The 13924-nt window shown below is 34.6% G+C and overlaps 1 protein-coding gene across 4 annotated transcripts in view; it reads right to left on the minus strand.

Moving 5' to 3' along the window:
• The window catches only part of RNF180 (ring finger protein 180), a 187148-nt gene that overhangs the window by 132452 nt on the left and 40772 nt on the right, over positions 1 to 13924 (minus strand). For all 4 annotated transcript variants that reach the window (XM_073905421.1, XM_073905420.1, XM_073905422.1 and 1 more), the window contains exons 3-4: positions 6248 to 6343; positions 3679 to 4638 (exon numbers count right to left, since the gene is read on the minus strand). In XM_073905421.1, coding sequence (XP_073761522.1) covers positions 3679 to 4638; positions 6248 to 6343 — 1056 coding nt within the window. The remainder of the gene's footprint in view (positions 1 to 3678; positions 4639 to 6247; positions 6344 to 13924) is intronic.

Below are 13924 nucleotides of genomic sequence, written 5' to 3' on the forward strand. Positions count from 1 at the left end.
TGAACCTCAGCCTCAACCTCACACTTTATTAAAAGAAATAAACTCAAAATGAATCATAATTCTTTATGTGAAACTTAAAATTATAAAACTTTTAGATGAAGCCACAGGAAAAAATCTTTATAACCTAGAATTAGGCAAAAGAGGTTTTAGGTATGACACCAATGGCATAATCTGTTAAAAAAAAAAAAGGGAAATTAGACCATCAAAATTAAATATGTTTGCTATTCAGGGAAAAAAAATTAAGAGACTAAAAGGACAAACTACAGACTCAGAGAAAGTCACATATGCGATGAAAAACTCATAACCAAAATATATAAAGAACTCTTACAACTCAACACAAAGAACACAACTCAATTAAGAATGACCAAAATACTTAAACAGACACTTCCCTAAACAATATATACAAAAGGAAAAATAAGCACATGAAAAATGTTCAACATTATTAGGAAAATGCCATCAGGAAAATGCAAACTAAAACTACAATATGATATGACTACATACCTACTTACAACAATTTAAAAAATATTGAGAATACCAGGTGTGACTCATAGCAAAGGAAATTCTCATATATCATGTCTTGAAATACAAAATGGTATAACCATTTTCCAAACTGGAAGACAATTTGACAGTTTCTTATAAAGTTACATATAACTTACCATAAAATCCAGTATTCTCACTCCTGAGTATTTACCCTAGAGAAATGAAAACTTAGGTTCACACGATAACCTGTACAAGAATGTTTTTAACAGCTCTATTCATAATTGCCCAAACTTGGAACAACTCACCTGTCCTGAACAGGTCAATGAACAAACTGTGGTTTGTTAATATAATAGAATATTACTGAGCAACAAAACAAACAAACAACAGATATATTCAACAACTTGGATGGATCTCATAGGCAACTGTACTGAATAAAAGAAGCCAGTCTCTAGAGGTTATATATTATAAGATTATAATTTTATAGCATTGTGTTATTATTTTACAACATCATCAAAAAGACAAGCTAAAGTAAGAGAGAACAGATCAATGGTTTCCAGAGATTAGAGATAGGACAGGGTATGATTATTAAGATATAATCAAAGCACAATTATAAAGGCACAAGGTAGATTTTGGGGTTGATGGAACTGCTCTGTATCCCCACTGTGGTGGTTGTTATATGAATCTGTGTGTTGAGATAATAGAGTTATATGCCAAGAATAAATCTATTTTATCACATAATAATTACAAGAACTAAAACAGAAACCCAACAAGGCTATGGTGAATAAAAAAAGAGGTTTGCTCAGCACTGTCTTTCTCCAAAGTAGAAGTTTAATTAACATCTGTTGAATAAAACACTGAAAATTGGTTGTAGTTTCTATTTCAATATTAATCTCACTTATACCCTTAAGCTTCAAAAATTTAAATAACTTTTTGTAGTGTCATTAACATTTTCTATCATGGTATCTGCCACATAAAAATGTCTAGTTTGTGAAAAAAAATCACTAAAAATATCAAATGAAAGTCAGAAATCTAGATTTCCCAACCAATTATTTTAAACTTAAAAAAAATTATCATTAAGAATAGGTAACCTTTCCTTTATATCTTGTATGCTTATCTTCCTTATTTAAAAAAGGGCAGGAGGTACCTGGGTGGCTCAGTCGGGTAGGTGCTGGACTCTTGTTTCAGCTCAGATCTCTCTCTCTCCCTCTGCCCCTCCCCCGACTTCTGTGAGCGCTCTCTCTCTAAAATAAAGAAGTCTTTAAAAAAATAAAAAAGACCAGGATCTGCACTGAAGTCATTACTCAAAGGCATGGTATATGAAACACATATTTCATAAATGTTTACAGAATTAACTACTCTTTACTAAACATGGAATGAGCTGAAGAGCTAAGCCATTAATTTAGCTCAGATATGAAATCTTTCCAAGACTTATCTTTTTGCTTGAATTAGCAAAACTGTTAAAAATTCTTCTTCTTTTGGGCTGTAAGCGGGGTGTGCACTCACATCACTAACTCATGTCATTTTCATGCTGCTACAGACTTTTAAATTTTCTTTGCTAAGGAGGCATTCGGCATTTGTTTGTCAGGAGCTCCTGTGCAACCGAACCTCCTAGGACCCTGCCCTATTACTCCCTATACTGACCTGCCAGGTCTGACTAGAACTCATTCATTCTGATCAATTAGCCAAGCAGTTTGGCTAAATCACATGTATGTGAATGAATAAAAGTAGCTTTATTAAAAAACAAAACAAAACACTGATGTTGGTCTTACTTAGCTTTAAATTGTATAAAAATAGTGTTCCTATGCTGGAAAATAACCAGTAATATAGTTTAAGTTTTCAGAAGTATCCAGCTCAAGAATTAAACACATTTTTTAAATTGCAAAGATGTTATCTGCACATATTTATAGTACAGAGCAAGTATAATTTTTATACTTTTTAAATTTCTATTTGTTAGAGAATTATTTTAAGCCCTCTACATTGTTTTTAAGGTTGACTTTCTGAATATTCACTTAACATATGACCATCTCCAATTTATCTATGGGTTTAAGTCAAATTTTCAATAAAAGATATTGTATTTTATAGCTTCAATAAATTAACCATGAAGTATATTACAGCGGTGCTAAAATATATTCATTTTTCACATTCTACAATCTATGCTTTGATGTCACATTACACCATCACTTGCAAGTAAACCAAACTACAATGCTCTCGTCAGCATGCAGTCAAAAATATAATTACCTATAATTAAACTATCTAACCAAACAATGAAAAATAATGAACCTGATTGAAGCACTTGATGCAGTAATTTTATTCTATTCAGTCTGACTAGGATCATAAGCAATGAGTTTGCTTAATTGTTTAAAAAAATGAACTATTATGCAAAGTTGCAGCTTTCTATATTTAAGCTCTGTGGACATTGTTAATATTCAACATACTGATTAATGAGGATTGCTATTTATTATAAACAAGTAGGTACCAAAGGCAATTTGCAAATAAAAGTTTACATAGAAACATACTGGTCCTCAAACTTCCAAATTTTCATGAGCACCTCATCCATTGGCTTTAATTGGTCTCCAGAGCACCTGCAATTTATTGTTCAATACCTTCGCATAACCATTTTTGCACATATCATTATAGGTACAGGAGTTTAAACCATAGACGAGCACACACTCCTATAAAATTACAGTAAGGGTCAGTTATTATTAAGATAAACTTCACAAATTAGTAGAGTTAACCGTATCTGGATCATATGAGCAAATAATTACATAATGTTCCTTGAAAATATCCATTTAAGTTAAAAGTGATGAAAGTCAATGAATTTGTCACTAGATTGAATTAGAAAAACTTCTTTGTTTCAACCTAACCTGAAATAAAATCTTGCAAATAATCCCAACATGAATAAATTTAAAATGTATGATGATCTCGTCCCAATATCATGAGATTAATATTCATATAAAATATTAGAATTGAGGAAATCTTCACAAAAGTACATTTTCTAAACATATGTGAACACAGAGACAGGTTTATACTTGCCAATTTTAAGAGAGGTGCATGATTATTAAGTTCACCTAGACAGTAATGTCATTTCAACACTCATTAAAACCATGTTTTTATAATAAAGGTATTCAAAGTTAGCTCCTCTCTCCAAACCCCAAGATTCACAACACGGAATTTTTAGTAAACTCTTCAAAAAATTACCTGCTTCTGTAGCCATCTTTCATGCCTTCGTTGTTTCCTTCTCAGATTTTTCAACTTGCTCCTTTCTCTCTTACTGAGCCTCTGATTAATGGCCCCCAAGGAGAAACTGCCCGAGCGTAGGAAGTCCAGTGCAGAGAGGGGCTCTTCCTGGTCCGAGGTCTCCAGCATGCTCCTGCCAGCTGAGGGCAGGTCCATCAGGAAAGTCAGGTTGTTAGAACTCGCATGGTCAGAGTACACTGCAGAAGCTTCTAGACCACACTGAAATTCTCCTCCTCTTTGTGTCTGGGTCTCACGGGGAGCCACTGAAAATCTTTGCAGCAGCATATTAGGATCAAAATTGGATGAAATCTGAAAGGAACAGTTATTTTTACTAGATTCTAAAGGCAAGCCAGAAAGGTGAATAGGCTGTGTTTCATTTAGCCTGGGACAGGCAGTAGTCTTACTATGTATTTTATAAAATGTGGGTAATAAAGTCAGTTTCTCACTGATGTTCAGATCCAAACTATGTGATTTCCTATGAAAAGCTCTTGTAGTGCATCTGCCAGTCACAAGCTGAGGAACAAAAAGCTGGTATTTTGGATCTGATGCTTTGAAGAGCAGTTTTTCATTCTTCATCTGAAAATATGTTGACCGTACCTCCAGGCAGAGTGCTTCTGTTAATCTTCCAGGGCCATTATTATTTTGGGCCATATTTAAAAACCCGTGATTTCTGTTTCTGGAGGCGCCACCTGTCAGCGGAGTTTCCTTGTCACAACCTGACTGAACTCTAGGATGTGACAAGTATTTCAGCGATGGTCTCATTAGTCGGCCTGCCCGTGTTGGCTGATAATCGGTCCAGCTCTTAGAGAGATGTACAGCTGCAAGCTGGCCACAGGAACATTTTGGAGTGCTGACAAAATTAAAGCCCCCTAAACGGGCCCCACAGAAAGGGCAATTCAGTTTTCCAACTGTCCACTGGGCCTACAGGTAATAAAGGAAAGTAAGACAATGCTTTCATTGTAAAGTAATCAAAGAGAATGTGAGTCGTATTTTTTTTTTTTTAAAGCCAATCACATGAAAGTTTTCTATGCCACAGAAAAGGCTAGCTTTCTGTTTTCTGATTGGTAGACAGAACAGTAAAGGGAAAAAAGCCTTCTAATAAATAGAGATAAGCAATTCCAAAGTTCTAGAATGATAACATACTGCACATCACGCCCATCTCAACAATACTCCTAAGCATTCTGAAAGAGTCTCTTAAACAATAGGTTGAATATGGATATAGTGTGAACTAATGAAAAGAGAAATACACTATGGAACCAGGAAGCAAATCAGTCTACAGAGCTTAATTTGCAAGTAAAATCTCACAGAAAAGTGTCTGTTTTGATACCCTTCTTGCATACCAAACACTGTGGGAGGGAACTTTACCCAACCAACAGAATAAAGCTCTTCCTGCCTTTTTACATAAAACCAAAAGATATTGGTTGTATACGTAAGAGTGCATTTTCTATATTCAAGTGTAAAATTAATAATGAACTGGCTTAAAATTATTTTTTTCAGGAGAGATAGTGGAATATCTGCAGCACCCTCATACATGTTGTAAAGTTCAGGACAGTTAAAACCAGCGCACTGGCATGTTCCCAGGAAATCATTACAATGCGAAAATGAATGCAGAGGATATCTATCAAATGTTATTTTTTAACAACAACAAAGTCAGTGGAGAATGGCAACTACATTTTTTTAAAAAAATCACATTACTTATACTTTTCTAATACTTGCTTCAAAATGTGAGAAATAATACCATACTGTTTACAAGGTGAGTTCCTGCTCTTATAATATTTCATTAAGGAGCCCTAAAAATGTGGTAATTTGATTTTGATTGTACCACTGAGAATCATTAATTATCCAGTTTATTTTATATATGTATGCATACACGAATAATATAGGATATTTCATTTACTCGGGAGGCATTGTTCTAGGTGCTGGAGGTACAGTAATAAACAGAAGAGAAAAACTTCTGACTTTATGGAGTTTTTATTCGAGTAGGGGAGCTAGGCAATTAACAAGAGCAGTAAGCAATACATGTAGCGGGTAAGTGTGTGCGTGTGTGTGTATGTATGCGTATAGTTATGTCTATATTTATATAGGTCATATATTCTCATGCATATTTACAAGTACTATATATTGCATATTGTATGTGTATGTAAAATATAAATAGCTATATAAGTCAGAGAAGGGAGAAAGGAAGTGTGAAGAGCGATAATAGTGGAGTAGGGCAACAGAGAGTTTGCACAGGCAATGCCTCACTGTGAATAAAGATATATGGAAATAAGGGAATCAGTAAATAACTGTGGGAAGAGCAATCAAGGAAGGGGGAAATAGCATGTTCTGAAGTCTGAGACCTAAAAGTACCTGCAACACTCCAGGAATAATGAAGAAGCCAGTAGGTGTAATCAAGAGTTACAGACCCTTTCTTATCTCTTGAAACAATTCATTCAAGAAAAATTGCTCTAGAATGAGGATAAAAAATCCTGAAAGTAGTAAATTCCTAATTTACTACTATTCCTAAGTACTCAAAAATTAAGGAACTTACTTTTTGTATTAGGGAGTTTATCCATTCTGGAAGAGCTTCTATATCCATGTGCCACACACTACAAATACTTTGATCATCAGCAGAATCATGTCTATCCTGTTGTATCAAAATGCATGATATTAGTCATTACCAGTTCCAGATTTATGTAACAAATTTCACATTTGAGTAAAACATAAAAATATAAATTCGGTTTTAGATAGGAAGAAAATATACACTGCTCTCCTCTTCTCATACCCATCCCTAAAACAAACTCACAAAGCCAAAAACAAATTTTCAGGGAATAACCACTTGTGAATTAAAAAAAAAAAAAAGCCTCCATTTCATTGATTTCATCAAATTAAATTTAAAATTTTGCAAAAAGTCACTCAATAGACAAATCTGGCACCCTATTCTTTTTCCTGTGTGTGAGGAAAAAATAATGCCATTCATGACAACTTTCCCAGGTCTTTAATCCCTGATTCCATCTGGACTCTACTAATGATAAAATAAAGAAGTTGCTATATAATCTATTGAGATACTCAAAGTACAACAGGATGGGGGAGAAGAATAATTGCATAGGCAAGTAGAAAAGCCTCAACTAAATTTCAGCTGCATTAGAACAAAATAATTTTAGAGAGAGATAACTTTGGCTTTCTGAAACAGATGTGTAGAAATAAATGTGATATACAGGTGAAACTATATACATATCAGAAAAATGCAGGGCAGGCCAGCATGGAGATATAGGACTCTTTATTACCTTAGCAAACCTTAGGCCAATTTGCCTTTACCTCTCTGGGTCTCAGTTTCTTCCCCTGTAAAAAAACTCTAGATAATTGCTAAGCTCCCTTCTGGGTATACAAAATTTCATTTTATGATGGCAGAATAGAGTTTCTTGAGAAGAACAGGGAAAAATAAGGCTTCTGTCCACATACCCATTCCCAGGATCAGATTTTACATAGAAGTAGCTTTTCCAAGTTGCCAAAGCACAATGCTTTTTAGATTTCACCAGCAGTGGCATTATTAGATACTATAATTAGATTAACAAAATAAGTAAGGAAATTGCTAAACATACTTGCTAAGTCTGTATTCACAGTGACAAGAATGAAACAAGACAGAATCTCTTTAAGAACCTTTGCTGAATAATCTACATTAGATTGTGACTTGGAACCAAGATCACCCAGAATTTCTAGGTTTAATTTCCCAAGTTGGTTCCTTTGGGACCTATATCACTTTTCTCTTCCATGAATACATCTTAAGATACTAAATGGTGGCTCAGTATACAAGAAAAGTTTCAGTATGATTTATTTACATATCAGAAAGATCTATAAAGAAACCATCTTTATCTGATTTCTGTCAGGCTCCCAAAAAACCACAAATTAATTAAAATGGGAAAGGGACATGAGCTATTGTTCTCTGTTAGACCACATTTCATTATTTCATATACTGTACACAACTGTATTTTATATACTATAAACAACAGGGCTAAGCCAAATTCAAGATTGTAACAGGGAAAAAATACTTTTGTTAAAAGGTCTGAACATTTTCCATTTGTCATGTTTCAAAAATCAACAACACAGGTTGAAAATATTTCAAAGGCAAATATAAAGTCTGCTGAGAAGGGTTTATAGTGGGCCAAAGAGAAACTTTATAATTTTATTAATGATGCCTGAACTCTAAATCTGGCTAACAGAATGCAACTTACCACGTGAATAGTAAGAATATATAAGGGCAAGGCAAGTCCGTGTCAAAATAAAGAAGGTATTATTGAACAGAAGCAAAGTTAGGAAGAGAGGAGGAGATACTAGGAACAGTCTCTAGCTCCATCATCTTAGTGCTCCCTAATACCTGTGTCCTCACAAGAGCGTCGGGCAGGCATACAAAGCTTTATTTTATTCTAGATTCTCATAAAATGAAAGAAGGAAAAATTCAGGCAGAGGGAAGTAACTACTGGTTTCGAGATAGTAAAGTGAGTACATACTCTAGTCTATCCTCCCTCTCAAAACAAAGAACCTATCAAAGACAGTTACAGAAAGTAACCAAGAGCTGAACTAGAAAATATAGATGGGGAGATTTCAGTGAACCAGAAATTATGAGGAGCCTCTGAAAAATCGAGAAAACAGCAGCACAATGTATCCAAATTCCAAGTACAGAATAGATGAGAACAACACAAAGAACGGTCCATATCAAAGTGGTGAAAACCAGAAACAGAAAAAGGCCCTGGGGTATTTTTATCAGGGGTGGAATGGATGTTTGTCTGTCTCCAGGCAAAAGGTATACGTGAGGAAGAGAGAAATAGGGCAACATCCCAGGAGGGCTGGAAATGCCTAGAAAAAATGGAAAGAATTTGCAGCAAGTCCAGAAGATGAGCTACTGAGGATCAATCTCTATTCTTGCTGAAAATAGTACCATGACATGTAAAGAATGTGAGCTAGATTTGTTTGTACTAATAAGATTACATACTGTTTGTTATTTTTAAAAAGTCAAGTGAAAGAGAAATAACCGCACTCTGAGCTATACTATTAAAAGCATATACAGCCTAAAAATAAGCAGTATTACAACTTTTCTAGGGAAACAAACATAAATAGAAAAAGTGCCTAAGAGGCCATGTACCAAGTTGACAACATTGGTTAGATGTGAAGGAAGAAAGACCAAGATTAGAAGTTACTAAAAGGAAACTTTAACTTTCTCATTATTGCTTTAATGGGAGAATATATTAAATTAGATAATTAAAATTTTACTTGAAAATTGATTCAAGTAAAAATAAAATAAACTACTTCTGATTCTGGCAAGGCAGAAGTAAGTGGTATTGGACATGCTCTCAGCATTATAATAGATAACACTAGGTAAAATATATTAAAAAATTGTTTTAAGATGTTGGGCAAAAGAACTGCAGGACTGTGATCCCTGAGAGAAGAAACATAAATGAGGTGAGCCTTAAAAATCACCCTTGATTTCTGCCCTAGGGAACTTTCAGAATCTTGATGGAGGGAGGAGGACCCAAGATCATAGCACCCTTGTTAATAAAATGAAGACTGGATTGAAGTATATAGAGGCTAAATAGCTAGAGTTTATAGGACACTGTATTGACAAGGAGAACCCTACAAACAGAAAAAGTTCCAGATAATTGCATAAAGATTCCTCTGAATCTTTGAATACCAGTAGGAACACATGTTGCGTGAGATACGAGAGAACCAGATAAAGAAAATTTACCAAGGAAAAGACATCTACTAGTCTTACATCTACAGTAAACTTTATTGACACAGGGCTCACAGCAAGTAGGGAAGATGTTCATGTTCCAATTAGCTAGAGTAGAAAGATCTCACTGAACATCTCAGGTATTTAGGGGATTCCAGAAGAGTCTTGCCTTAAAGAGGAGAGCTAAATTAGCCCTAGAGTAAAGGCTACTAAAAAAAATCCTATAAAAACTTAAAAATAAGCCTGCAAAAGATGAAATTCAATCACTAGTAACTTATATGCCTGCTAAAACACTCTTTAAAGCAAGACAATAATATTCACTCAGTAGTATTAAATCTAACTGTCTAACCTACCAAAAAAAGAAAATATGTGCAAAGCAAAAATGACCCATAACCAAGAAAAAAAAAACTGATCAATGGAAATATACCCAGAAAAAGGTGAAAATGACTGAATAAGCAGATAAAGACATTAAATCAGCTATTATAAATATATTCAAGTACTAAAAGTAAAACACAAGTAAAACAAAAAAGTCTTAAACACCAAACAAATGGTATATCTAAAGATAAAAACTCTATCTGAAATGAAAAATGGACTATTGTGTCAACTACACTCAGATAAAAAATAAGATGTAAATTAAAAAAAGTTTCCTTTTCCATTTTCTGAGCTTTTATCATGAATGGGTATTGAGTTTTATTAAATAATTTTTCCACATGTATCAAAATGTTCATTTTTTTCCTTCTGTATTCTACTAGTATATTGAATTATATTACTGTTTTTTTAATGCTAAACCAATTTTTATTCCTGAGATATACACCGCTATTTCTTCCCTAGTTCTTTTAAAGGTATTTTGTAGTTTTCAATAGACAGGTCTTATACATAATGTGTACATTTATTCCTAAGTTGTTCATGTTTTTTGATGCAGCTATGACTGGTATTTTACAAGTTGCCTATTGCAGTCTTCCGTGGCCAGTTTAAATAGAGTTAAATTAGCATACTGACCTTATAGTCTTTAGCTTGTAGGGTTTGTTTCTATGAAATAGTTTTTATTTCACCTTCATTTACAACATTTTATGTACAGTAAAATTACCCTGTAGTATACAGTCCCCTGGGTTTTGAGAAATGCATAGGGTTGACTATACATAATTACAAGCAAGATATGAAACAGTTCCATTATCTTCCTCAAATTCTTGCATGCTGGCCCTTCATAGTCATATCTTCCTCCCCATTTCCCGGTCTGTCCTCCATCCCCATAGTTTTATTATGCTGGCTCACCTTGTTCAAGTGGGACAGTCAGTTCAACAAGGCTGTAACTTCAACTCCCCCTGAATCCCAGTTCAGCTTCTCCACCTCGGGGCCAGAGGGATGCATATCTAACTCTATGATGAAGGGGTCTAGTTTCTCTGACACATATTTACAATATCAAGATCAGAGACAATGAAAGTGGCTTAGGTTTCAATTCATCCTCTTGGTTGCCAGCTTTTCCTTGCTCTTCCCTACTTTACATTTATCTTCCTGTCTGTCAGCACACACTGTGTTCCTGGGTCTTAGGGGTTTAGCCATCTCCATGCTCCTGCTCTTTCTGGTTATAATTCTGGGTCTAGAATTTTTTTCACGTTTTTATTTGATTATAGTTGACACTATAGTTATATTTGATTATAGTTGATTATTTGATTGTGTATCAAAAATATTTTATTAGTTTCAGGTGTATGACACAGTGATTTGACAAGTTTATATGTTATGGTATGCTCACCGTAAGTGTAGCTATTATCTGTCACCATATAACATAGTCCCTATGTTGTATCTTTTATCCCCATGACTTATTCATTCCAGAGTTGTAAGTCTCTATCTTCCACTCCCCTTCATTTTGCCCATCCTCTCAACCCCTTCCCTCTGGCAAACATCAGTTTGTTCTCTGTATTTATGGGTCTGATTCTGGTTTTTGTTTGTTCATTTTTAAAAATTCTACAAATGAGAGAAATCATATGGTATTAGTCTTTCTCAGTCTGACTTATTTTACTTAGCATAATACCCTTTAGGTGCATCCATGTTGTGGCAAATGGCAAGATCTCATCAGTCTCTTCAATAAATACCGCTGGGAAAACTGGACAGCTACATGCAAAAGAATGAAACCTGACCACACTCTAACAGCATACAAACGGACACACACACAAAAACCCCTCAAAATGGATTAAAGACCTAAATATGACACCTAAAACCACAAAAATCCTAGAAGAGAATATGAGCAGTTAATTTCTTTGACATTGGCCATAGCAATGTTTTTCTAGATATGTCTCCTAAAGCAAGGGAAACAAAAGAAAAAAATAAACTGTTGGGACTATGTCAAAATAAAAAAAACTTTTGTACAAGCAAAGGAAAGCATCAGCAAAACCAAAAGGCAACCTACTGAGTGGGAGAAGATATTTGCAAATGATATATCCAATAAGGGGTTAATCTCCAAAATATACAAAGAACTTATGTAACTCCACCACCAAAAAACCCCGAAAACAATCCAATGAAAAAAATGGGCAGAAGTCACGAGTAGACATTTTTCCAGATGGCCAACAGACCCCTGAAAAGATGCTCAACATCAGTAATCATCAGGAAAATGCAAATCAAAACCACAATGAGGTATCACCTTACACCTGTCAGAAGGGCTAAAATAAAAAGCTCAAGAAATAATAGGTGTTGAGAAGGATGTGGAGAAAAAAGTACTTGGCGAGCACTGTTGGTGGGAATATAAATTGGTACAGTCCCTGTGGAAAACAGTATGGAGGCTCTTTAAAAAATTAAAAATAGAAGTACCATATGATCCAGTAATTCCACTAATGGGTAATTTACCTGCCCCCTCTCCAAAAAACAATGAAAATACTACTTTGAAAAGACAGATACACATTTATGTTTATTGCAGCCTTACTTATAATAGCCAAGATATGGAAGCAATCTAAGTGTTGACTGACAGACGACTGGATAAAGGTGTGGTACACATATACAATTTATCCTCACCATTTCTATACCACACTGTATTGATGGTCCAAGTCAGCAGAGTATGGCAAGAAAAAGAAAAGAGACACACAGATTAAAAATAAACAAAACAAGATACAACTTCTCATCCACTAAGATGGCTAATAAAGAAAAAAATAACAGAGAACATAAGTGATGAAGACAAAGAAATAAAATAGTGATACATGCTATAACACGGATAAACCTTGCAAACATTATGCTGAGTAAAAGAAGGCAGACACAGAAGGCTACATATTGTAGGACTGCACTAATGTAAAATATCCAGAGTCTAGTGCATCTATAGATATAAAGCAGATCAGTAGCTGCCTGGGCTTTGGGGGAAGGGTAAATGGAGAGTGACAGCTTAATGAGTATGAGCTTTCCTCTTGGGAGGATGAAAATGTTCTGGAATTAGACAGTGATGATGGCTGTGCAACACTGTAAATGTACTAAATATCACTAGTAGTAAATTTTATATTATGTATATTTTAGCACAATTTTTAAAAAAGAACAATGTAACATTTTTATTCACAGTCAACATAATATGAGGAAAATACTAAGGGATTCACCAAAAGGCTGTTTAAATTAAGAAATTTGCATAATATCAGTATACAATGTCAATATAAACTTTTGTGTGTCACATTTCTGTATATTAACAACAAATAATAGGAACGAAAATGTTTAAAATATCATTTAGATTTCCTGAGATTAAGAATTGGAGGGTATGTGCTATGGTGAGCGCTGTGAATTGTGTAAGACTGTTGAATCACAGACCTGTACCTCTGAAACAAATAATATATTATATGTTAAAAAAAAAAGAAGATAGTAGGAAGGGAAAAATGAAGGGGGGGAAATCGGAGGGGGAGACAAACCATGAGAGACTGTGGACTCTGAGAAACAAACTGAGGGTTCTAGAGGGGAGGGGGTGGGGGGATGGGTTAGCCTGGTGACGGGTATTAAAGAGGGCATGTTCTGCGTGGAGCACTGGGTGTTATACGCAAACAATGAATCATGGAACACTACATCAAAAACTAATGATGTAATATATGGTGATTAACATAATTAAAAAAAAGAAAAATACAAGTGTGATTGGAAAAAAAATCACTTAGAAAAGCATCCAAAAACATGACCCCATTAGGTATAAATTTAATGGAATATATTTAAGACCTGTCCACTGAAAACTACAGAACACTATACAAAGAAATTAAAGAAGACCTAATTGAACCAAGGTATATACCATGTTTTTAAGAGATCAGTTCTTCCCAGATTAATTTACAGATTCACCACAATCCCATTCAAAATCCCAGCAGGCTTACTCCTGGGTATTTACCCCAAAGATACAAATGTAGGGATCCGAAGGGGTATGTGCACCCCCATGTTTATAGCAGCAATGTCCACAATAGCCAAACTGTGGGAAGAGCCAAGATGTCCCTCGACAGATGAATGGATAAAGAAGATGTGGTGTGTGTGTATATATATATATATATATGTGTGTGTGTGTGT

Source organism: Callorhinus ursinus, unplaced genomic scaffold (assembly GCF_003265705.2).
Source record: "Callorhinus ursinus isolate GAN/ISIS: 27379988/994484 unplaced genomic scaffold, GSC_fseal_2.0 scaffold23, whole genome shotgun sequence".
Classification (NCBI taxonomy): domain Eukaryota; kingdom Metazoa; phylum Chordata; class Mammalia; order Carnivora; family Otariidae; genus Callorhinus; species Callorhinus ursinus.